Consider the following 24,737-nt stretch of genomic DNA (forward strand, 5'->3'; position numbering starts at 1 on the left):
CCTAGACTTTTTCTGTGGTTTATGACAACTGGTCAAATGTTGAACCTCATCAACCATCAATAATTAGCTTCAGCACAATTGTCAAGCATGGCAAAAGCCACCAAACGAACAGGCAAGGGCAAGCAGCCCTCAACAAAATCCACAGTGAAGCCGCCAACGCCATTTGTCAAGGCGCCTTCAGTCTTGGAACCATTTCTAGAGACCCTCTCGCCCAACGAAATATATCTCGTACACATCGATCGAGAAAGTCCCGGTTTCAAAAAGCAACTTTTCATCCTACCTGTTCTTCTTAATGCTGCCATTGTACTATTCTTCGCATACCGTATCTACAATGGTTTTTATGTTTACCCCGAGATTTTCGCCTCAGCGCTAGGATTATCGTCGGAATCGACGGTGGACTTGACCTCACAGCCTATCAAAACAGCGGCCGCCACGGTTTTAAGGCGCACCGTTACCTTCTCTATCGACTATTTCCTAGTTTCTATATTTTTGAGTTGGCCTATCCGCTTCATTCAGGGCCCAATCTACTGGCGTCGAAAAGTCGGCTTCCGTCAGCGGGAGGTTGTCGTACGACAGAGCCGGAGTTCCTGGTCAGCGGAGCTTGAGCGCAATCGCTGGATATATGACGACGACAAGGTCGTTCAAGAAAGGGTCGTGCCGGCTGTAGCTCCGCAAAGAGTCAAGAAGAGCGGCTACCTCCTCATCGATGCCGATTGGGATTTGGACTATAACGCTATGGTTCGGGCGCACGAGCTGATCAGTCAGATCAGCAAGGGCACGGGAGTACAACTCGACGAATTCCGTACGGCTATTTTTGTGAACACGGATGACGAGGGGTGGCTCATCTGGCGAGTTGCCGATGAGGATACCAAAGAACGAGAGGAGCAACGAGACCAACTACTTGCGTTCCAGGAAAAGCTCGCGGCCATGGGCAAGGAAGATCTTTTCTTTCGCTGGGTTGAGCTGGTTCAATACGAGAGTTCTCAGCCGGGCGGTTTTACCCCTGAGCGGCAACGCAATGCCATGCTGCAAGCTCAGGAGATGTTTGAATCCGAGGGGGTAGACTTTTCTCACTTTTGGCGTGAAGTTGGCGGTATGCAAGGTGGCATAAACCTATCTTGAGGTCGAGGATGGACCTTGATATGTCTATTATACTTACATATACTGTTGATTGGGGTCGGCCCGATATAGAAACAGGCGGCAATCCTAAAAAGTTCGTTTACCCCAAGCCTACAAAAGTTACACAGCTTTTACTATGTGTGTTATACTGAAAGCCTTGCAATTGAATTTCCATGTAGCCCCTGCAGCGATATCTCTATAATGACGCCCGTAGCCCCCATAGTAAACCCGCAGTAGTGACGCCCCGCAGTGGCCCCCTGTAGCAAGTCCTCTGTAGCGAGTCCTCGATGACCCCCGGTAGTAACCTCCCTCCCCAGTAAGCTCTAAGAGACGATATTAGTTGGAGAGCTTCATCTGTGAGCTGGTACTGGTGTGCTAGAGGGCTTGCTATTGCTTGTTAGTACGTGCGTAAGGAATTCCAGTGTGGAGTCACTTGTTGAAATATTGATGCATAGAGAAGCAGCGAGATTTAAAACATAATCCCACCCGTATTTCAAACAAAATCCTTACACATCCCTTACCACATAAATCTCGCTGCTTCTCTATGCATCTAGATTTCAACAAGGGACCACGCATCATTTTTCCATAGATAAATATCCTTTTACGTAGTAGTGCTGACTACAGGGTTTAACTATAGGGGCTCACCACGGTGGCTTACCATAGGGCTAACGGTTTCCCTAAGAAATACTTATTAATTAGAGTTTCTGTAATATTTTCCTGACATTATTCATTGCTAGTCGCATTGACTGCTCGTTTACTTAGCCCATAACTTCTAGCTAACTCTTGAAAAAGAAACATTGATAGCCACGAGGAGAGAAATCACAGTCTAGACCAGCAAGCGAATTCTGTCACCTCAGCATCATCATAAAAATAGAAAGTATCAGACACGAAAAAGAATAAAAGTAATAAAATCCTTACCCGTAAAAAATCCAAGGGTGAGGACACAGCAAACAGAAAGTACAGGGATACTCTAAACTCCAGATAAATCAAACCAATCCGAAGCCCCCCCTGGAAGTAAATTGCCACCAGTAAACGAGAACAACGCCTCAAAAAAAATTACACTGAACGCGAATCAGCAAAGCCTAGGAATTCGATGAAAAGTGAAGCGATTTTCGCACATGTCCATTTTGTCCCATGCATCATAAGAACTCCGCCCATGCCAATGACCTTTTATAAAGGCACAAGTAAGAGACGAGAAAAGAAGCTTCGCTACCGTAGTCAAGTGAAGCGGTGAGAGAGGAAAGAAAAGTAACTGTTACAGGAGACTTCCTCGCGTCTGAAAGTGCGAGGCAGGCGGCGAATTGATGCCCTATCTGCATTCGTTGTCGATTAGTCTCGCAGACTTGAGTCGTATATTAATCATTCGCTGCTGTATCTATCGGCGAATGGCTTGGGGCATCGGTGCTCCGGGTTGCATGCCCATATTACTCGCGAGGTTGTATGGATGAGGGTCGAAGCCGGCGGACATGCCATTCATAATCAAAGGCCCAAGACCTTGAGCTTGCGAAACAGGGCAATCTTTGTGCGCAAGCAAAAGGGTCTTGAGATTCACAATTTCTTCCCGCAGCTGAGTGACAGTCGCTGTTAGAGCATCGTTCTCGGTTGTGAAGAGCTCGACCTTGGCCTGGAGATTTGCCAGCCACTGCTTCTTACGTTGACGACATTTGAGGGCGGCGACACTGTATAAGCATTAATAAAAGTCCGCAAAGCATATAACGTGGTTAACGTGGATGACGTACCGATTCCTCTCCAAGAAATTCTTCCGCTTCTCTTCATCAGTCATCTTCTTCGGGTCCTTGCCATTTAGGTCGTCCTTCATGTCTTCGTCATCTGACTCCTCTTCAGGAGTCACCTCCATAGGTCCACTATTCATTTTGGCTCTCTTGTTAGAGCCTTTAGGCGCTTCTTCCGCCTTGCGACGGCCGTTGATGGACGAGGTCTGTTTGACAGGCGTATTTTTCTTGCCCTTGCCTTTCGATGCTGGCTTGGACTGCTCGCCTTGGCTATCGGAACCTTCGGCAGTCAACTCGCGACCACTGCTCACCGAGTTGTGAGCGTTTCGCGTCGATCGCTTCGTATCAGACATATCCGTGGGCTTATTAGCTGCAGCGAACGCGTCGTTGTTTGGTTGACCGCCCTTCGCAAGCATGAATAGGCCGTTGGCTGCATCAGCAGCATCGTGGTGCGTGAACTGATCAACAACAGCTGGTGCAGTCTTCTTATCCATGTTCTGGAGCTGCTCGGGCTCGCTAGTCGGGTTAGACGTGGGTACATTGAAGCCGCTGCGCTTGGCCGCGTTGAGGGCTGTGCGGTGGAACTCGAGAGTCGAAGGAGTCGCACCACCACTTTGAAGCTGAGAGAGAATCGCCTGAGTGTTGGGGCTCGGGGCCGGGAACATGGACCCCCCTCCACCAGGGGTCAAGCCCGTACGTAGCGAAGACTCGTTGGGTGTAGGGAAGCCGCGTCCAATACTGTCGAAGTAGTCGGTACCAGTAGGGCCCGTCAGCATAGCAGGACTCAGAGGTCCAGATCGTAGCGAGTTGGGCCAGTTGTAGCCGGCTGAGCTAGCTCCGGGCAGTGCAGGAGACGTGATGGATGCGACTGGGGGAAGTAATGACTTCCCCGGGGTTTCAGCTGATGGGTTGCCAAAAGACTGCTCGAACGGGTTGGGCTCGAGAGAGAATGGGTTGTGGAGCGAGTTGAAGTAGTCAGGGGTGTCGCCGGGACCAGAAGCGGCGGGGCGGGGKGGTGGTGGAAGAGAATCAGTATCGGTCGCAGGCTTTTGATCTTTGGAATCTGTAGTGCCAAGATGAGGTTAATACAATGCGCGATCCCACAATCGGTAACAGATATTGTTGATTGATAATAAAGACGTAATGTCAAGCAACGGAGAATAAACGTGTATAATTATTGCATGCAGCGCAGGAAAATAGACACAAGGTTGATTGTGGGGTGCAGTGTGTTTAGGCAGGAGGAGGGTGGTGGTGGTGATGATGATGACGATGATGAAGATGAAGATGATGTTGCGGACGGATAGGGCGATAGGCGATAGGCGATAGGTCATCCGAACTTTGGGGAACAGTCGATAAGGGTAATTGTGAGGTCATGGCAGATGGCAGACAGTCATTGGCAGTTTGCTCAAGGGGAAGGCCTTTTGCTCGATCGCGGACACAGAACAACGCCACCCGACCAGAGAAAAGCCGATCGCAGGAAGGATAGAGCACACTGACCTTCAGACTTCATTATATTCTTTTTGGTGTCCATGGGGGATGAGGTCCTGCCCAGAGGAGCCCTCTGAGCCACGGCAGCAGACATGATCTCGTGAATGGGGAGTCGTGAGGGAGAAAGAGGAAGGAAGAGAGGATCGATGACGACCGGGAAGGGCGACGCGACGGCGTAGATGAGCGAGCCCGGTCGGTATTAACGAGTAAGGGAAAAAATAAAAAAGCAAAGAAAAAACGACCAGCCGAAAATCAACACGCACTAAGAAACAATACGCGAATTAAAAAATAATAATATGAAGAATAGATAGATAGACTTCAGCGCACAGTCACAGTACGAAGCATCAATCTCGAGTGGTAGTCGAGGGTTGATGCGGTCACAGAGGGTTGCTGGTGGTGATGGTGATGATGATGATGATGCAGTCCCAAGAACGGATTTGGAAGAAAGGGAGAGTGGAAGGAGGGAAAGTGACGTAGCCGGGCTGGAAGGGTACTTATTGGGGGGGAGGAGGCACGGGAGGGAAGGAAGGTACGAGTAAGCAGGCAGGGCCAGTGAAGACGTTTTTTTTCTTGTGCAAAGAGATGGGTAGCACTCATTCAATGCTGGCGCTGTCACTGGCTGGCCCCCGTCCGAAGTGCTCGCTGTCGGCGGGCCYGGACTGTGTCTATCATCCCAAATGGTGGTTTCCGGGTGGGCCATTGGCACGATACTAGTCCGGCAATACTAGGCTAGTATATTAGTGATATTGCGACCGGAGTCGTTAGCCAGAAGCACACGACCGAGGACAGCGATCTATGACGGCGAACCTAATCACAATGTTTCACAACTTTTGCAGATTACTGGATACATTGCTGTTACAGTGCGAGTATTCTTATAAGTTCTTTGGATACACAGTAGTATCTATCAAGTAGAGAGCAGCGCACCGAGTGCCTGCGAAATGGCACCCGAGATAGAAAGAAGGGGAATGCGCCCTGTCATGGAAGGAATCGAGCGACCAAACTAGCTTTCTCCGCCCCCTTCGACCACGATCAATCCGGCGAATGAAATCTCCGGATAGCATATTGGGGCTAGTCCAGACTGGCATAATGCTCACGTAATTTTGGCCACCGCAGACTCGAGTGGTGGTACGTCCCTCAATTCGGTCGAATTTACGCGATTTTCCAAGAAAAAAAATTTTCCCCTTTACAAATTCGTTGCAAGTTATCGGCACATCATCTGCCAATGTCGGGACGTATGTAAAATTGAACAATCGGTTGGTGGCCATCATGAGAGAACGAACGAAGAAGGCCGAGAAAGAAAAAGAAAAGAAGGGACGCGGGACGATGAGATCACGGTGACGACGACAGGAATTCCACGAGAAAGTGTAACCTCGCCTGTCGCTAGCCTCTCTGGGACTGGCGCGGACTAGCGCGAAGCGAAGGGAAAGGACGAAAGCTCATTGGGACCACTCAGCGCTTGTTTCGGCCGGAGGACAACGGCAGAAAAGAGGAATTACATAGTAATAAATTAATATCGGCTTKTAAAGTTGTTGGCAAGACGGGGKGGCGTGCACTGGCGTCTGTCCACTAATCGTTGTTCTCTGCGGCTCCTCCCCTCCGTCTAGATTAGCAATAATGTGCCGTGATTGGACGGGAGGTGATGACGCAATCTACTTGTGAGTACCACCTCGCCCTGATTAGCCTCTGCGCAACTGCTTCCATCGAATCACCTGTCTCTATCAATCCAGTCGAATCAATTCTCTTGAATCTACTAGTTGATCATCTTACGCCTTCCTGATCAGGGCATACTCTGTTGATTACTCCGCACCCCTTAGACAAACAACGAATAGATCAATGAATCGATTCTCATCGACCGTTCAAGCGGTGAATTCAGAGCAGGAGACTAAGGTCTAAGCGCATCCCATGTCTTCCAGTTGCAGCAGAGCCGTCTAGACTCAATGGTTCCGCGCCAGTGCTACAACGTGGCCAACTCGACATACGTAGTAATCTCCTCTATATTGTGAGATTAGTCGGACATGCATGACAGTATTGATCTGGGGGAAAAGTACAAATCGAGGTATGCCCTTGGGTTTTGCATGACGGGATGTCATATAAATGTGACTAGTAGTAGTACAAACTTCTGTACATACATTATAAAATTATAAATGGGTATATGCGTCTTCTCTGACGTCACTCCTCAACTGCGCCTGCAAATGCGGATACATGATTAATGAAAAGTACTCATTGAGCGTCTCCCTGCGACTCTTGGGGATCTGCACCGCCAGTAGCGGCACTGGTACTTGGCGGTACCACATTCCTACGAGTCTTCTTATCTTTGTCCCTGTCTCGAGTCGACGATGAAGCCCCCGCAGCAGCTGCCGATGTCTTTTCGCGTCGGCCTTTTCTCACGGGCTCGTAAACTTCATTGAAATTCATGACCACGCCCAAGAAACGCATGTCGACATCCGGTTGATAAGCCAGGTCTCCGAGTAGAATGTTGAGTCGAGCACGGAAATCGACGGACAAGTCGCGAAGACGGGTTTGCAAGGAGGTTAACATATGGTCGTCTGCGGTGAGATTGGCGTTCTCCTGATTTGACAAGAACGGAGACGGATGGTTGAAGTCATGCTCGGTCACGCCCCATTGGCCACGTGCTGTGCGAGTCTCGATCTTTGCGTTGAGTTCTTGACGCCGTGTGAACTCTGCAACCGAGAATGAATAAAGACCGTCAACAGCATCTTTGTAGTTCAGCATGATTTTGAGTATCTGATGCAGCTGCGCAAGGAAGCTTTCTTCCGGCTTGTTGGTGGACGACGAGGAGCTTCGCGACGTACCCGACGAGCCAAGAAGGCCCTTGTGTGTGATAGAATTGAGGTACTTGGTATGGGCCTCAATTAGATCATCCAGAGTGCAGCCAGGCTTTGAAATTGCCGCTTGTAGTTGATCCCAACTGGCTTCAATCACTTCAAAAAGGATATAATACTGTAACTGGCATACGAAATGGATCATCTCGGCTATCACACATCTTGCGAGTTTCCAGTCCGATCCAACTTTGTCCTCCACACTGCCGAGGACACCGCGAGCTCCTGTCATGAACCTTCGCCATGTACTTTCCAGTGCGAACTCGACTCTTTTTACTCGCCATAAAAAGTTGAAGACTTTGAGGTATTGTGTTGATCCCCATGGAGTGATGACCACATCTACAGGGGCGTCGATCTTATATTCAAGGGTGAAACAGTCCCATCCTATTTCGCCGTGACTAAGTTCAAGCATACGTGCATCTAGACGCCGCAAGACGTCCGGAGAGTCGTACTGTGCATTGGACGACCGAATAGCATGCTCCAACTGAGCAGTCAAATTATGTCGATATTGCGAATTGGCAGGGCGGTCCAGATTCGAAGCAAGCGATTCCATAAGCAGCGCGATGAAGTCGCCTTGTCCGAGCAAAAGATACTTCTTCAAAGCACGAAGGTGCTCGAACAGTTTGAATTTAGTATCCATTAGATGAATGAGTCGTGCCATTGTAGTCTTGTAAGCCTCGTCAATAGAGTTTTCTAGTCTTGCTGTATCTCCGTATCGAAGCTCCTTGGACGTTTCTTTTGAGTAGGCTTCCACCCAAGCAGAATCCCCGCAGCCATAACGAATGAAATTCAGAGACTTCCCAATGAGGAAAACCTTTTTGGCGAAATCTTGTGTTATGAATGATGGAATCATCTCGTCGTCTAGTTTGTACTTGTCTTCCCATACGCTCGAAGCAATGCGCCGAGGGTCTGCGCTGGGTCGAAACTCTGATTCAATGACGAAAAATTCCTTGTATGGATCGGAAAGTTCGCCGTCATATATCCATTGCCGTAGCATTTCGTAAAACGGGCGCGTAATGTGTGATAGCAACTTTTCTGCGAAATTGCCGACGAAAGGATCACCGTGAGACGTTGAATAGCCATGTATCAGGGATATCAATTGACCACCTTTTTTATCTGCAAGCACGTTCTGTGAGTACTTGATAGAATCATATGAGTGGTGTCAAGAGTACCTACCTCTTGCTTCTTCCACCATTATACTCATCAGTCGCAAGGCCATTGTTGCGTCCCTGGTCCAGACCACACAGCGTTTTAGAGTCACCGCGCCCTTGACCATGCCCTTAGGGTCATCACTAGCCGCTGCAGTCAAGGCTCTTCTAATTTCCCCTTCAAGAGTAGCAACCAGCCCCAAATAAGAGCGAAGCTCATTGAAGATGGACGCTCTCAATGCTTGGCTCACAAGGCCCCCTTCTGAGCTATCAACAAAGCCGGATAACTCTTTATACAGCAGGCATGGCTCGGCTAATGTGTGCAACAACGATACCATTGGGATCGGTAAATTGGTTGGTAGTTTCAACATTGTGGATGACGAGAACTCCATATTCGTAGACGAAAGACCTTGAAGAATGAATGGCAAATCTCGGAGTAGAGATGACTCTGCAGTTTTGAGAGGCGCTGGTTCTTGTTTTTCTGTCTGCGGGACAGCAACATGTGGAACTTCTCTTGGTGTGCTTGTTCCCCTGGATCGTCCTGAATTGCTGTCTCTTGCCTCTTCGGTGGTCGCAGGATGATTGTGTCTTTGCTTATCCGTTGTTGCGGCTCGTGCTGAACGCCTTCGATCTACAAATTCTCCTCGTTGTGAGACTGACGAACTGATAGCAGGGCCTTCATCGATGTCATCAACCAGCGCTCCCCTCATACCAGCCCTTGATTTGAATAGTAAATTGTCCAAGTTCCCATCATCCAGAAGAGGACTTCGACTCCGGCCACCTTCATTTGTAACCGCATCTTCCTCCCGGTTATTTTCGCTGTCTTCCTGTTCCGACAGGCGGTACAACAAATATAGAATAGCCCACTTCTGCCCGAGCACAGGCTGCGTCAACAATCGAGAATAAAGATTCGAAAATCGTACCGCCTTATCCGGACTCGCATTTTCTCGTAGTAACTTTCGTTTGATCAGATCAGAGGCATTGTTGATATTTTCTGCCGCAGATCCTCCACTGCCATCAATACCAGCTTGTTCTTTCTCTGCACCGACAACATCTAAAATCCGCCATGCACGGCGAAGATGCTCTTGAAGTCGTTGCTCCTCGGCCGCGGCCACGGCATCCTCCTCGTCTCCGGAGAATTCGTCACCAAATGCGGAAGGAGAGATGGGCGGTAATAGAGAGTCGACTAATTGGGACATGGCATCCTCGACGCGGCGTGAGCGCGCCGGTATGCGTCGTGCTGACATTTTCTCAAATTCGCAAACCAGATGTCCTATCGTTGCAAGTCGCTTCTATCGCTTCCACCGTTTGGGCATCCGGGCACGACGTGTTTCTGTTGGGTATTCCCGTTTAGATCGTGTCATGTCCAGTCAAGTCCATTCGTTCGGAGCATTTGAGATATATGGTAATTTTACACAGCAGCTTGATATAATGCTCGATGGGGTAAGGTAGGTGATGAATTTTCTTCATTCGAATTGCCAACGTCTGACAGATAATTAATTGTTTGTTTGTCGCGCGCGGGACTTGGTGGTGCTGTTTGCACTGTTTGGTTGTCGATAACAACTACGGATAAGGATACTGCCGGGCGGTAAGCCTCAGCGCGTTGAAGTAGGGAGCTCGATTTGTTATAATTCAGTGTGGCATATATCTGGTAAATATGGTTCTTGTGTGGATAATATACATCAAATAGAATCAGAGGAAACCTGGTAATTATTACATACAACATTCGCCTAGGTAGAGTATGTATTTTCAGAGGCCCCACGGAGAAATCACTCAGTGTTCATTCTGCGTACGTAGAGACTGAGGCATTGGAATAACGAGCAACATCAATTGAGACTGGATAACGAGGGAGCTAAGTATACGTACGAATCCCAAACGAGTTATATACCACTTGAGCATATTACTAGAAGACGACTCAGATACCAAGCTGTGTCTCAATAAGCAGATTCTCTATTAGATGTCCTTCAGCCATGCGATCTCGCAACTTCTAAATTGCTTTTCTCCCACCCACACCATACTCCGTTTGACGTGAAAATTGGTTCATTTTAACCAGAGTAGAAGGGATCATCAGCCACACCCCAAAAAATATCAAAAAGCAATAATGCTCCCGATGGGGGTCGAACCCATGACATTCGCGATACTAACACTGCCCGTATCGGACATTTGAAGTATAAGCACGACGATCTAACCAACTGAGCTACAGGAGCACTGTAATACGATGGTGGGGGTAAAATATGGTAATATCAAAGCAGCCCCACATATTACTCGAGCAAAGATCGGATGATTTTCTCATCTCGAAAGTCGGAGCCGAACTATGCCTATCTGAAGCTTAAAAAGTTTCCGGMAAAAAGTTTGGTCACTCCACTGCTCAACTTTTTGCGCAACTCTTTTCTTTCTGATAAAGCGGCTCAGTTTACGATTTATTTTACGGAATATAATTGTCCTAATTTCTATTGCACTGGTCAATTATCAAGCGGATCTGCGCAAGACGACATGTCCGTCGAAAGCAAACACGATCTTCGTGTGAGCGAGCTCAAGGCGAAAAAAAAAGAAGAAAAGAGGCGATTGAAAGAGGCCAAAAAAGAAAAAGAATACGTACAGGACGTGGAATATACAGTGAAGGAAACGAGTGAGAAGACGTCGAAAAAGAAATCCAAGAAGCGATCACGAGACGAGGTCGACAGCGAAGAGAAACAAAAGGACGAACAAAACGAAAGGAGGAACAATGATAAAATAGAGGAAGATGGAGTGTCAGAAAAGAAGTCACGGAAGAAGAGAAAGTCGGTCTCTTTCGCAGATAACGTTGATGTCCAGACTATCGAGCACAAGGATGAAATGAACGGTGCTGGCACAGAGACGAAAACAGACGACCATGATGATAAAATAGACGCGGACAACGAAGAGCAAAATCGCGAAAGAAGAAAAAAGGAGAAAAGAGAGAAGCGCGAACAACGACGGAAAAACAGCGAGAAAACCGCTACCACGACCAAAGGAGATAAGTCCATGACAGAATCGGCAGACAAAACTATCATCGCCTACTTATGGCAGTATCACCACGACCGCACATCATGGAAATTCCAGAAAATTCGCGAAGCTCAACTACTCAAACATGTCTTTTCTTTGGAGCATGTCCCCTCTGAGTATAATCCGGCGCTATTGGCGTATTTAAAGGGATTGAAAAGTGAAGGTGCAAGAACAAGACTTCGCAAAAGTGCGCAGGACGTCATCAAATTTGACGAGAAGCATACTTCTGCCTTATCGGCAGATGAAAGTACAGTTACAGAAGAGACGAGTGATATTGCTCAAATACCTGTTTTGCCCGAGTCGTGGAGAGAAGAATATGGTAATGCTGTATGGCGGTTCAAGGGCAATTTGAATGCGGGTGTCAAGGATCTGAATGAAGGTGTTACCTTGACTGCGCCGGATGGAGACAACAATGAAAATGGAGAAATCGATCCCAACGTTCTGACCAGACTCGAACATCGCAAACGAGCCGAGATGGTTTTGTGGACTGCATCAGGCAAAATAGGCAAATTCTCCTCTGCAACAAGTAAGCCGGAGAAGTCAGCCGAAGCAGAAGCTGAATCAGAGCCCACGGAAACTACATCAGTTACGAAGAAGGAAACCAAGCAGAAAGCACCGGCAAGGAAGAAGAGAAAGAATCGAACTATGATTGTGGATATTTCGAGTAGTAGCGAGAGTTCTGATTCGGACAGTGATTGAGCGGGTCATATAGACATGCAACGGTTACGTTTGTGATAGCATATTGTTTGGAGTTTCAAGGTTTGATCGGTACATACAGTAGTGGCGCTCAAAATATACATTGTGGTTGTGATATGCATCCTTTCTACCTAGCTAATATTGTGCAACGAAGGTCCTCCATATTTTCATAGTGTGTCTCCGTTTGAGCTTCAGCTTTTGCTACATTCGGCATAGAGTTCGATAGAGCTATTGAGAACACCCTACCTTAGTCGTATAGAAGTGAAGTCTTATTTGGACCGAGATCCTAGACGTAGGCATCGGTCTGATCCTCTGCATGGGGCACATTCATAATCCGATCATCCGTGCTCGAACGAAAGCCAATAGCTAAGGTACGCGAAACTCGATGCCGCATCTCACTGGTGCTTTGAAATTGCTATAGCAAGCTTCGCAGCTAGAGGGTATTCCATCGTTGTAGCGTGTCTCTAAACGACCAATTGATCATTACGAGTCGCCAATCATGTTGATTTTTGGAATCTTCTAGTATGCCTTGTACAACGGATGGTGGTCAAGACATAAATTTGGCGCTGAAAGAGGCACAAAGCATATCTTGGCAGGAGGAACGAACGAAGGCGGTCAGGGATGGGCGGCAGAATGAGCTGGAGCTAGTGCTATGGCCTGTCAAGCTCAGGCAGCTTCCGTGACCGCGCAACACAACCTCATCCAGCTTCTACTCATCCTTCTAGGCTTTATCTCGAATTTTTGTGGCAGGGAATTTCCCGAATAATTACATACTAGAAAGAAGAATATCAACAAAGGGATAAATTGATCATCATGTCAGGTTAGAATCCCGTGTTCCAGCTACCTGTTTGGTCTTCAAGCTTGAATCTAATGAGTGAATCTATCGCTACAGGAAGCGCAGGCTACGACCGACATATTACCATCTTCTCTGATACAGGACGTCTATATCAAGTTGGTTAGTATTGATGCTTTCCCGTGCTTGTCCTCCAGTCGATCTCCGAATCGGACAGTCCTTGAATCCAACGACCCCGAGCAGGGCTCCGCCTTATCGAGTCAATCAGCTAAGAAGATAACTCCATCATAGAATATGCATTCAAAGCGATTACAGCAGCAAACATAACGTCCATCGGTGTTCGTGGCAAGAACTGCGCCGTTGTCCTATCACAAAAGAAGGTTCCTGTAAGTTTGATCACAATGTCTACCGATCAGCTAGAATAGGACAGCTGATAGATGTATCAACTTGCAGGACAAATTGATCGAGCCCTCTTCAGTCTCCCACATCTTCAAGATCTCGCCTTCCGTTGGATGTGTCATGACAGGATCCATAGCCGATGCCCGAGCATGCGTCGACCGTGCCCGTGGTGAGGCTGCGGAGTTCAGGTATAAATACGGATACGAGATGCCTTGTGATGTATTGGCGAAGCGTTTGGCCAATATCAACCAAGTTTACACTCAACGGGTACGAGTTACACTGCACATGTGCAGCTTCAATGAAGCACTGATGTCCGAAGAGTCGTCTGGCTGACATTACGTACGATATAGGCTTACATGCGTCCACTCGGTGTTGCTATTACGCTTATCTCGGTAGATGACGAAAACGGACCCCAGGTGTACAAATGCGATCCCGCCGGATATTTCGCTGGCTACAAGGCGACTGCATCGGGCCCCAAGCAGCAGGAGGCAGTGAACTTCCTCGAGAAGAAGCTGAAGAACAAGGATCACGTCGAAGGTGACTGGGAAGAAGTGGTCGAGCTCGGAATCACAGCCTTGAGCAACGTTCTCAGTGTTGACTTCAAGAAAAACGAGTTGGAGATTGGCATTGTTGGCGGCCCCCGACTTGATGGCGAGGAGGGTACAGACGTTTCCTTCCGCGCTTTAACCGAGGAGGAAATTGACGAAAGGCTGCAAGCCATTGCGGAGAAGGATTGAAGCAACTAGAATGTATTCTCGATTTCTATTTGTCTAGTCTTTGCAAGCCACAACACATAAATAAGTTTTCCAGACATACCTTTGCAAGACCGTTGAGGCTTATGGCCGTTGAATGTTGGACCGCGGTGAGGTACTGACGACAGGATGTTGTCGTGAATCGGCGTAGTACAGCTATTGTCTGCTTGAGTCTAGCCACGCTGAAGTGTTGTAACCGTTGAGAATGGGTTATGTAGACAACTCATTCAGGTGCGCCTCATTCGGAAAGTTGTGAAAGAATACGCGAGCGATGCAGGAAAAGGACCACTTGATGTTGATAAAGTGTCAGAAGCAGAAAACTACTATGTATAGAATGTCGATGGAAAGGGACATATCGTTCGTGCATTTGCCACAGGCGCGCATCAGCCACAAGTCTATGTCCGAATACGGAAAGGCGCAGCTCCAGTTTCAGCTTGGATTGTTAACGCTAGGATTCGTGGCTTGGAGGCTTTCTGAGCTTGTGATTGGCAGTAGATCTCGGCTCAATCCCCAATTTTTTTCGTCGTTTCTTTTCTCACGTTTATTTCTCAGTCACATCGTCACCCATCCCCATAACTTCACATCAAAATGGTCTAAACACAGCGGATACTTCCATGACTTCGTCATCCTTCTGGATGCCCCTGCTTTAGCCTGCCCTGATCCGGACCCTACATCTGCAGCATTCCATGGCATGTTTCCATTCCTCAATGGCCGCGGCCCTACCCTGCCCCATGCCCATAAGAGCTGGGAGCGAGTGGCGTTCATGCACGAACGGTGATGAACCATAACGATAGATAAAATAGTATCGGACAGCCTCGATCAGACCGCTAGGGTCGCGAAACGGGTCCACCGACACGGTGCAATGTGTCAGTGTTTTCTCCACCCTGAAATTCAATATGACTGTTTAGGAAGCTGGATGCTGTTGGTTGTTCCTGCAACTGCCGAGCAAGCGGGAGCACCGTGATTGACGTTGCTGGAGATCCATCTACAGCTGTCTCTGTCAGTCAAGTCGAGTACGATGTATGTGCTCTGTACAGTATGGAAATCGTATGGCTGGCTGATCAAATCCACTATCCGATCCCCTGGCCTCCGCATAATTGAATCTGAGTCTTGACAGCACAATCCCACAATTGCTTTCGGCAGTCCGTCTCCTATCTCCCTCGATCATACTAACGATAATTGGTCAGTTACGAACGAGAAAGGAGGGAAATCAAAAATCGAAAAGGCAAGTTCCGAAAGAAAAAAAAAGAGGTAAGAGGGACCCACTTGGCACTATCCCAGATTTCCGACAAGATCCAAAAGCTCGGATAATCTACTCTGATGCCATTGCTGGTGTCCATTGGCCCAACCAATCCTACACTAGTATTGATTTCACCTTGCCCTGTGCCCACCGTCCACCAGTGCACACATCAATTGATCTTGCTTACAGGTAGAGCTCGGTTTCCACTGGGAGTAGAGACGTTGTATATTTTAGTTTTCTACTTAAAAGGCAGGAAGTTCATCCATCGGTTGGATGTAAGCTTAGTCTAGTGGATGGCTTTTTGGCTTTGAACTTTATACAATAAGCAATTGACTTTATTCTTTCTCTTACATATTCCTTTGTGCTTTCTCTTCTCAGTCCGTTATATTCCATTGTCACCCTTCTAATCAGTCATCAACAATTGCCTGTGTTTGCTCATTTCAAGAAGATACCAGAGATATGGCTGACGGCCGTACGTGCCCCTTTCCCGAAAGAGTAAAAACAAATGAAGATCTAGACTCGACTTCAGTATTGAACTGAAATTTGCATTCTTGGTCAAATATCTAACTTGAGCTTTTTCTTTCGGTTCATAGTGAATGATGCACGAGCCATGAGAGTCGCCGAATTGATCAATGACTATCGAACGCTTCAACATCACATCTCGCAGCAGTTAGCTTCCGTTCCAATGGGAAATACGCAACAGGAAGGATATCGAGTTCTCGCACAGAGCTCAGCTTCAGCACAGCGTTTGTTGGCCGCGGGGTTCTCGAGCATGCCTATTGAAGATCAGGGGAGCGATCCGGAAATGGAAAGGGCTCAATTGCGCCAGTGCGTTTCTCAGCTCCTTGCTGCTCTTAAGTCCTAAATATCAATGGGGTTATATAGGGTTATTCTTGACGCCAGTGTCCGTCGATTCCAAGCTCACAAGATCTATCTTCGCGTTGCGGCCGCGAAGAGATGGGTTATAAATCGCAACGAGCTCCTCTCACGTTCATTCAAGGGGCAAAGCACTCAGTTACGAGAGATCGATCAATTGCTGCGCCAAGTACGTTTTTTCACTTCATCTTTTACTTTTTCCATCTAGACTACGGTTGGCGCGGTTATGAGAGGACCTAGTTAGGCTAATCACCATTCCAGGAACTGGACAGCATCACCGATCACACTATCTTCTCGGATCTTCGACAAGCCGATTCAAGAGCTGGTCTCTGGGTGTCTGAAGATCCCCCGCTGGCGGCGATTCAACTCTGGATCAACAATTCTCGACGCTGATCTGGTTGATTTATACTATCCGCAATGTTTAGGAGCCATACAGGGTATGGCGACGCTTATTCGTGGATAAGAAGTGCTACATGACTCTAGATGATGTTCATTGATACCCTCGTTTCTTTTCTCTGTTCTTGTTTGCACCTTTTCTCCATTCTCCCTCTTCTGCTAATGCCCGAGAGGGACGGAGCTGGAATGTTTGATACATTGGTATAAATTGCATTTGACGGAGCGACAAATCTTTGCTGGGCTTTATTTTTGTTTCCCGCTATTTGATTACTGCATCTGATGAAAAGCGTGTCTAGATAGGATAGGTGACGAAGAGTCGCATGGGCTATGCAAGTAGTGCTGGCGCTACTCGGTCTGCTGGGATAATAAGATAATCTTTTAATGTTCACTTATGCATCCTTCCTTCTGATCTATAGACCGCGGTACTATAGGGATCTCGGAATACTTTCACGTTTAGAGCTTGGTGTTGTCGTATTCGCAATGACCAATAAATCTCAAATCCGAGCAGATGGATCATAGCTCCCAGATGACGCTCCATCAGATTTAAACATTCACAATCGGCATTACCGAAATTTATTCGGTATGGGTTCTGTTTCATTCGTTCCAAGCTCTCGACCTCGGTCGGTATCTACACGAAGTAGCGATCAAATCAATTGACCGATCCACCTCAGAACCATAGAAGAATCGTACCAAGTCCAGCTGAAGGGAGACTGTAACGATCAGTGTGGGCACCGTAGAGGTGAAGAAGAAGAAATTTAGGCTATCATAGCGCTAGCAATTAGTCAGTGGTCATTAGCTATTTCGAGTTAGGGCTAGGCTGTTGCATCGCGGCTCGCAATTCCCAGGTCTCTGATTGGATTGTGAGCGTGCCGAACCGTTTTCTTTTCAGCTCTTGTCCGCCATGATCGCTTGGACTCCTGACTCCTGCATCGCAATGAGGTCAGTACGATTTATTGGCAATTGCGCTTGATGGGCTCATTGGTGGGAAGTCAATTGGAGACTTACATAGTAATGTGCATATTATATACCTGGTGTTTTGGAAGTCGAGACCGGAATCCGAGAAAAACCGGTGCCATGAAGAGCATCCACTGCTGCGATCGACTGGTATATTTCCAGGATGCATCAGTGGCTTCTTACTGGAAATTGGTTCTATCGACTACGTTGTCAAATTGAAGGAAATATCTTAAAAGGTAGGTGAAGAACATAAAATGTCATACAGAATGCTGTGATAGGTTTAGCTAGGATGGGAGCAGCTGATTGGTCGACCGGAGCTATCTGGGGTCCTCCGCAAGGCCACCTCTCCGCTAGTCTACTAAAGCAGCTTTGTATTTTCAACAACATTATCACAAAAACAAGAACAAGCGGACTGTTTTGACTCCCAAGTTATCGAGTTCTATCAAGAAGCATATATCATTGAGCATGCAAAATTGTATCTGCAACTGATAACCCACAAAACAAAAACAATGCTGTCCGCCCTTGGAGGCAACCTGTCCAATGCGCGACAATCGATCGCCCAAGTCCTCAACTTCGCCCTCGTCCTTTCTACCGCCTTCATGCTATGGAAAGGCGTCTCGATAGCGTCGAACTCCAGCAGTCCCATCGTGGTCGTATTATCCGGGTCTATGGAGCCGGCATTTCAGCGCGGAGATTTACTGTTTTTATGGAACCGCGGGGAGAGGACTGAGGTGGGAGAGATTGTGGTTTATAACGTTCGAGGTACACACATCAATGATATTATTGCTAACTGCGAAGATGGCTGATCGATATTGCAGGCAAGGATATTCCAATTGTCCACCGAGTTGTCCGATCATATACCGAGGAAGACAAGAAATTAAAGGCCAAGAATAAGAAAACTGGGTACGTTTTTTCTCATATGGGCAGCGCCAATCTTGCAGTATGGTATTAATTAATATCTGACGGCAGTCTTCCTACCGTCGCTCCTCAAAAGCTACTCACAAAAGGAGACAACAATCTCGCCGACGACACAGAATTATACGCCCGAGGACAGGATTTCCTAGACCGCAAGGAGGATATTGTGGGCAGTGTTCGAGGGTATATTCCCGGCGTGGGATATGTCACAATCATGTTGAGCGAGCATCCATGGTTGAAGACTGTATTGCTGGGCGTAATGGGGTTGATGGTGATATTGCAGAGGGAGTGATTTACCTTCTCATCATCGTGGGTTTGCAGGCGCTTTCTTACCTAAATGCATAACAATGAGGTTTTCTGAATTAAAACACTAATTGAGATTTCGTGGTCATGACTTTTATCTTGCTGGGTGAAGCATGTGAGGTCCCCAGTACAGCACCAGGTGGCCAAGGGATGTTGATTGCTGATCGTGTGACGTGTCTGAAGCATGTAGACAGACCTTGACAGTGATAGAAAAAGGTATCCATGAAAAAGATGCATCGGTCGCTGTTGGACATTCCAAAGTAATATATCTGCTTGCGAAATGCCCAAAAATTAAATGTAGCAGGACGTTGCCAACGCCGATGCGATAACGGGCCAGGCCAGGGAGCTACCCAAGCTACCCCGCCAAGATAAAGGTACCTCCCCCCTCATGACCTGCCTGCAACTACAACCTCATCTTGGATCTCAACTCATTGCAATCTGTTCCTACTTTGTGTACTCCCTTTTTTCTTATTTTTCCTCTTCAGTCCTCTCTGAATTTAGACCGGCATCATGGGTAGCATGAAGCGTATCAGCAAGGTACGCTTGGTCTTCCTACTTCTGTCGCATTATGATGACTATTGCTTGATATGGCTCSAACTGACTCAGCTTTAATCGTACTAGGAGCTGGCCGAACTGATGGAAACGCCGCCCGCCGGAATCTCAGTCCAGCTTGCCGATGAATCAGACGTATACAAATGGAAAGTTTCCATGAAGGGTCCCGAAGGTACCCCGTACCAAGTATGTCCCTCTTCGCCCTTGTGAAAGAAGCGAAGAAGTGTATACTGATTCTATCTAACGATAGGGCGGCACATTCCTCGTCAACCTTACACTACCAAATGAATATCCATTCAAACCTCCTACCGTCTCCTTCGCTACCAAGATCTATCACCCAAATGTCTCCAATGACGATAAAGGATCCATGTGTCTCGGTATGCTAAAGTCGGACGAGTGGAAACCTTCATCGCGCATTGCGGCTGTGCTTGAATTCGCGAGACAATTGTTGGTTGAACCTATGCCCGATGATGCAGTGGAGGGGCGGATTGCGGAGCAATACTCAAATGATCGGAAGCGGTTTGAGGAGGTTGCGAGAGACTGGACGAGGAGATATGCTCGGGAGGAGAAGTAACTTCTACTCGAGTCCCTGTCTCATTCCCTTTCTCTTGCACATTTGATAATCGGATTCGATGTCCACCGACTAGGCTCGTCTACCTCAGCTTTCTCACTTATTTCATTCACAGCAGAAAGTGAACCGGAGCGGAGATCGCATTGATCATTTTCATGGCGTTTGGGTTCAGATTCTTCCGGGTTCAAGTTTGGTGGCTGGTCGGTGTTTGCTGTCTATCTATCATAGCTCCTCAGACTGAGACCTCTTTGCATATGTATGTACTAAGTAAGCCCTTGCTGGAAGCATATTTAAACTACGTACGAGTGGTGTTTTTTTTTTTCTTTTCCGGTCGCTTGGTTTTAATATATCTGCTTCTCGCTCTCTGAAACCACCGAAGAAATCGAACTACGTATCTAGATACATATAGTTGAACTCCATGGAGGGGCCCGGGACTCGAGTCGGATCTGACCGGTGCGGGTCGATAGGTCTGATCTAGAAATCAGCCTTGTTTTATTTGATTCGAGAGTGTAATCAGTTTAGGTTTGCATGTTCGCTTAACAGGGACATTTTCGGGGACTATGCTCGACGGAGTTGCGGAGGGTAAAAACATATGGCCGGAACAAAGAAAGGAGTCATCGTCGGCGTGAATGTAGTATGATCCAACTGTTAGTTTGAGCATGCATGCAGAGGTATAACATAGAATGACATGTCCAAAAGTAAGGTCAGCAGTTGGTGATGTATGACGAGACCAGATCAGTCGGAAACGTTGCCGTTACGGCGGCTCTCAGACCTCGTACTAAACTTGATGAGTGTGTGTCTAGACTATAGAGGACTTGAATCTTGGATGACTTCAGTACTGTCGACATTTTATGATAATGATCCTAGTAACACGTAAATTCTTAGTTTATGACTTAGTGATAAATATTCAATGCAGCAAGCTGTCATCATGAAGAAGAGCCAAGGCCCCTTCAGGAACACGATGCTGTGTACGGTAATTACTGAAGTGAGCTACTGCGATCCGTCATTTCGGGCGCTTCGGATGGTCCCGTGTTAATACCGCCAGTAATCTTAGTACGGGCCACTACCGTCTCTGCGTCTTGTTATTATTTTGCTGCTTCCTTTTCTCATCGTCTGCTCTTCCTCGCTCTCAACCCAGCCGGGCCCTGGTCGCTTCATTTCTCTTCTCCAGCTTCAATTCTTCCGTCCGTCTGCAAGGCATGGACTGCCTCTTTATCGAACCTTTGTTCTGAACTCGAAACGCCGCTTTCTGAGGCCTGGTGTTGTCTCTTCCATTCGTTGTCCCAATCCGCTCATTCATTCCCTCCTTTGTCTTTCCCTCCGCACGCAATTGAAGCTCGACTCCTAGCTCGGCATTGGATATTTCGACTTTCTAAGTTAGAGTGGAAGAAAAAGAAAGAAAAAAAAAACATCATTGGCCTGAACCACAACAAGGAAAACGCGAAAAGGAAGCGAAACGAGCAAACAACCGCAACCATTTTTAGAAGGTCATCAACCGGCTCAAACACATATATAGCCCGCGTGTCGATAAAGAGGCTTTGGTTGTGTGTCCATCGTATACCCGCCGTCCAATCATATAATTCTTCAGAGATCGTCAGACAACAAATGCACAGCGAGAAGGGCGGGTATTTCAGTGGCCATGGTCACACAGCATGGGGGTCCGCCCCTGGACGATTCGACCTCCGGTGATGATGTCGTTCAACGCCGTCGTGTCCCTCCGCCACGTCTAAACTTGGACAACAATAATAGTAACACTAGTGATTCATATGATCGCCACCACAAAAGTCCAGTGTCCCCCACGTCTCCTTCCAACCCGACCAAGTACATTCCTTACAGTCCTCGTCTGGCCCGGCCCAACTTGGATCAGCTTTCCTACAACACCGATACCTCCTTTCAGAACAGCCCGTCGCGCAATGAAGAACCCTTATTTCACCCGCATGTATCAGATCCCATGTCCTCTCGCCACGACGTACTAGTTGCCAGCTCCCCCCCGACAAAGACTCCGAATCGAACTAGCTCTCAGGATGAGGAAGAACAAGAAGCCGCCTGGCCATTACCCATGACTGACACTGCGCAAAGCATCAACTCCGTGCCTAGGATGCGGTCAGCTCGAACTGGCTTGCGCATATCCATGTCCACTTCTTCTCTAAACGGCAGACGTCGCTCGCCTCTCCTTGATCGCCAGTATTCAGATATGAACGCCAACAACAGGCCGTTGCCCCGATTTCCCCCTCGTACTACGCCTGATTTCTTGCAGTATAACGATCCGCTACGTTCAAGTCAGACTTCGGGCCAAACATCGTACTCGAGCTTCGAACAGATGAGCGGTACAGAACGTAGCAGCATTTTGACCAAAAGTAGCTCCATCACGGACATGTCGCCGGATACCCCGAACGGGTATTTTGGCGAAGATGAAGACATGACTGTTGAAGATGCCATCGGCATGTATCTCGACGATATCGTCGACGTCCCGGAAGACTCGGCATCTGCTCATTCTCTATCACTCGGGGGTGAGCTGCAGGCCAACGCGGAGAATATATATTCGCCTACCAAACACACATCTGGCACCTCGCTAACTCCTGGGCCCGAAGATCCTGCAATGGAACCTCAAGAACCAGCATCTGAACAAAGACAGAGTGGATTCAGTTTCACAAATGACCATCGAACGTACGAGGTACCGGCGGAAGGCGAGAAGACGGTCGAGGGACCAAATGAACAAAACGAAAATCACGAGGAGGTTAAACCATCGCGACTCAGTGCAGAACCGGCGGAGTCGGTAGGTAACGAAATCGCCTCGCCCAAATCGAAAGTATCCAGGCAACTGTCCCCTCCAAACCTCTCCATCGATACCTCGGCGGCCGTTGAAATGGATACAACGAAAGCCGCAAATCAGCCAATCCCTAGCCCGCGTTATTCAACCATAGTACGAGTTGCAGGAAAAGTACCTCCTTCATTTCTTCCGGGTGATGACGACCGCGATCGCTATGGCTTTCGCAAAGCCACTCACCACGTTTCACGTGAGCAGTTCGAAGCTTGGAACAAACCGTATGCCGCATTGGCTGAGAGTCGGCGGCTCAAATGGATCAAATTGATGGAGTCTTCTGGGTTGCCGACCGAGAACCCTGTCACGTTCCCTCCTAAGTCTAATGCAATCAAGAGATTTGTTCGGAAAGGTATCCCAAGCGAATACCGAGGTGCCGCCTGGTTCTACTATGCTGGGGGCTATCAGCACATGCATCCGAAACCTGGGCACTACGCGAGCCTAGTGCACCAGGCCATGTCTTCACCTATCAACACCGATAAAGAGCATATTGAACGCGATCTTTATCGAACGTTTCCTGATAACGTTCATTTCAAACCCGAGATGTCGGCTGAAGGCGGCGGTGATAATGCAGAGAGCAACATCCCCAAGCATAGCTCAGTTATTGTCGAGACTCAAATGATCAGGTCACTCAGACGGGTGCTCTATGCCTTTGCGCTTCACAATCCACGTATTGGCTACACACAATCACTGAATTTCATCACTGGGATGCTGCTGCTTTTCTTGCCAGAAGAAAAAGCTTTCTGGATGCTTCATATCATAACCTCTGAGTTGTTTCCGGGTACGCATGAGATTAGCCTTGAAGGCGCCAATGTAGACATGTGGATCTTGATGGTCCTTTTGAGAGACAACCTACCAGGTGTATACACCAAATTGGTCACAATTACGCCAACAACGTCAAAAGGCAAGGCTCCGGCATTAACTGTCAATATGCGACTACCTGACATCACACTTGGACTCACCAACTGGCTTATGTCGATGTTTATTGGCAGCTTGCCGTTAGAAACGACACTGCGAGTGTGGGACTGCTTCTTTTACGAGGGGTCTAAGACGTTCTTTCGGGTTGCGTTGGGAATCTTCAAGGCTGGCGAACGGGAGATTCTTTCGGTATCGGATCCAATGGAAGTCTTCCAAATTGTTCAAACCATTCCGAAAAAGCTGCTCGATGCCAACGCACTATTGGATGAGAGTTTGAGTCGGAAATACCGTATGGGCCAAGGGCGCATCGATGCGTTACGTGATCAGCGGAGAGAAGCCGTTCGTCAGGAAAAGACGCGGTTGTCACTGTTTACAAGCAAGGGCTTAGGGCTGGATCGGCCAGCCACACGGACCGGAGCCAGAAGCCCGCTTCCTCGTCTAGATGGATGGCGTGCTATCAAAAAGAATACATTCAACTAGACCGATTCGAACGAGGTTCGAATCATTTGCTGCTTCTTTGCTACTTTCACTTCTTTGTCTCATCATTGCATACGATACTCTTGGTATGAGTATCTGAGCGCATAGGCGTTGATACCCTTGCTGGTTAATTTTGTTCCCTTTGGGATGTTTCTTTATGTATATTTGAAATACCTCTCGAAAAAATGTTGCAGGAGGGTTACTTAGAGATAGACGAGATCAGCGGACGCTCGAGCTACCAATTTTCACTCTGGAAAGATCTGGATACGGCCGATACTTTTGGGCGATTGGATGGACCTGAATCTGGTCTATGACCAGAATATTTTTCAATCAAGGAATCCAATATACTGATCTTCATTGAAGCAATGCAAATACGTAGTGTAACTATGGTGCTATGTTGGTAATATCCTCGCGCATCAACTAGATCTACCCCAGAATCATAGATCCATACCAGATTATTCATAGAAGAGCGACATGCCAATCAATCAAAACCAGTTCTTCGGTTCCTTTGTACCTGCTACTTTCTGGTCTACATTGACCCTGACGTAACGAAGACAATTAAAGGGGCTACCTAGTCTTTTTCTCAATTCCGAGTGTTATGCATATTCGTGATCTGACATTCCATACCGTGGGGGGCGTGTATCAACACCAATTTGAGGCTTGAAGAGTTCAATAGCCTTACAAAAAATATACGGCAAGAATAGCAAGAATGGCATGTAGCG

The 24,737-nt window shown here is 47.6% G+C and overlaps 9 protein-coding genes across 9 annotated transcripts; 7 read left to right on the top strand and 2 right to left on the bottom strand.

Moving 5' to 3' along the window:
* Window positions 1-87: 87 nt before the first annotated feature.
* Window positions 88-1,122, top strand: BHQ10_000489 (uncharacterized protein; the record flags this gene model as incomplete). The annotated part of the gene is made up of 1 exon (XM_040877304.1): window positions 88-1,122. The coding sequence occupies one exon, from the start codon at window positions 88-90 to the stop codon at window positions 1,120-1,122; it is 1,035 nt and encodes a 344-aa protein (XP_040728994.1).
* A 1,372-nt stretch (window positions 1,123-2,494) lies between these two features.
* BHQ10_000490 (uncharacterized protein) lies at window positions 2,495-4,434 on the bottom strand (the record flags this gene model as incomplete). Its single annotated transcript, XM_040877316.1, has 3 exons — window positions 2,495-2,798; window positions 2,859-3,915; window positions 4,350-4,434. The coding sequence occupies 3 exons, from the start codon at window positions 4,432-4,434 to the stop codon at window positions 2,495-2,497; spliced, it is 1,446 nt and encodes a 481-aa protein (XP_040728995.1).
* Window positions 4,435-6,560: 2,126 nt separating this feature from the next.
* Window positions 6,561-9,575, bottom strand: BHQ10_000491 (uncharacterized protein; the record flags this gene model as incomplete). The annotated part of the gene is made up of 2 exons (XM_040877327.1): window positions 6,561-8,296; window positions 8,357-9,575. 2 exons carry the CDS (start codon window positions 9,573-9,575, stop codon window positions 6,561-6,563), a joined length of 2,955 nt encoding a protein of 984 aa, XP_040728996.1.
* Window positions 9,576-10,821: 1,246 nt separating this feature from the next.
* BHQ10_000492 (uncharacterized protein) lies at window positions 10,822-12,051 on the top strand (the record flags this gene model as incomplete). The annotated part of the gene is made up of 1 exon (XM_040877338.1): window positions 10,822-12,051. The coding sequence occupies one exon, from the start codon at window positions 10,822-10,824 to the stop codon at window positions 12,049-12,051; it is 1,230 nt and encodes a 409-aa protein (XP_040728997.1).
* Window positions 12,052-12,918: 867 nt separating this feature from the next.
* Window positions 12,919-13,977, top strand: BHQ10_000493 (uncharacterized protein; the record flags this gene model as incomplete). Its single annotated transcript, XM_040877349.1, has 4 exons — window positions 12,919-13,003; window positions 13,133-13,227; window positions 13,295-13,507; window positions 13,591-13,977. 4 exons carry the CDS (start codon window positions 12,919-12,921, stop codon window positions 13,975-13,977), a joined length of 780 nt encoding a protein of 259 aa, XP_040728998.1.
* A 1,714-nt stretch (window positions 13,978-15,691) lies between these two features.
* BHQ10_000494 (uncharacterized protein) lies at window positions 15,692-16,501 on the top strand (the record flags this gene model as incomplete). The annotated part of the gene is made up of 4 exons (XM_040877360.1): window positions 15,692-15,704; window positions 15,826-16,060; window positions 16,118-16,277; window positions 16,370-16,501. 4 exons carry the CDS (start codon window positions 15,692-15,694, stop codon window positions 16,499-16,501), a joined length of 540 nt encoding a protein of 179 aa, XP_040728999.1.
* A 1,466-nt stretch (window positions 16,502-17,967) lies between these two features.
* Window positions 17,968-18,665, top strand: BHQ10_000495 (uncharacterized protein; the record flags this gene model as incomplete). Its single annotated transcript, XM_040877371.1, has 3 exons — window positions 17,968-18,220; window positions 18,277-18,361; window positions 18,428-18,665. 3 exons carry the CDS (start codon window positions 17,968-17,970, stop codon window positions 18,663-18,665), a joined length of 576 nt encoding a protein of 191 aa, XP_040729000.1.
* A 521-nt stretch (window positions 18,666-19,186) lies between these two features.
* On the top strand, window positions 19,187-19,802 carry BHQ10_000496 (uncharacterized protein; the record flags this gene model as incomplete). Its single annotated transcript, XM_040877382.1, has 3 exons — window positions 19,187-19,213; window positions 19,298-19,414; window positions 19,479-19,802. The coding sequence occupies 3 exons, from the start codon at window positions 19,187-19,189 to the stop codon at window positions 19,800-19,802; spliced, it is 468 nt and encodes a 155-aa protein (XP_040729001.1).
* A 1,636-nt stretch (window positions 19,803-21,438) lies between these two features.
* On the top strand, window positions 21,439-24,018 carry BHQ10_000497 (uncharacterized protein; the record flags this gene model as incomplete). Its single annotated transcript, XM_040877393.1, has 1 exon — window positions 21,439-24,018. The coding sequence occupies one exon, from the start codon at window positions 21,439-21,441 to the stop codon at window positions 24,016-24,018; it is 2,580 nt and encodes an 859-aa protein (XP_040729002.1).
* Between the last annotated feature and the right edge of the window lie 719 nt (window positions 24,019-24,737).

Source organism: Talaromyces amestolkiae (genome assembly GCF_001896365.1).
Source record: "Talaromyces amestolkiae strain CIB chromosome Unknown scaffold1.1, whole genome shotgun sequence".
In the NCBI taxonomy this organism is placed as follows: domain Eukaryota; kingdom Fungi; phylum Ascomycota; class Eurotiomycetes; order Eurotiales; family Trichocomaceae; genus Talaromyces; species Talaromyces amestolkiae.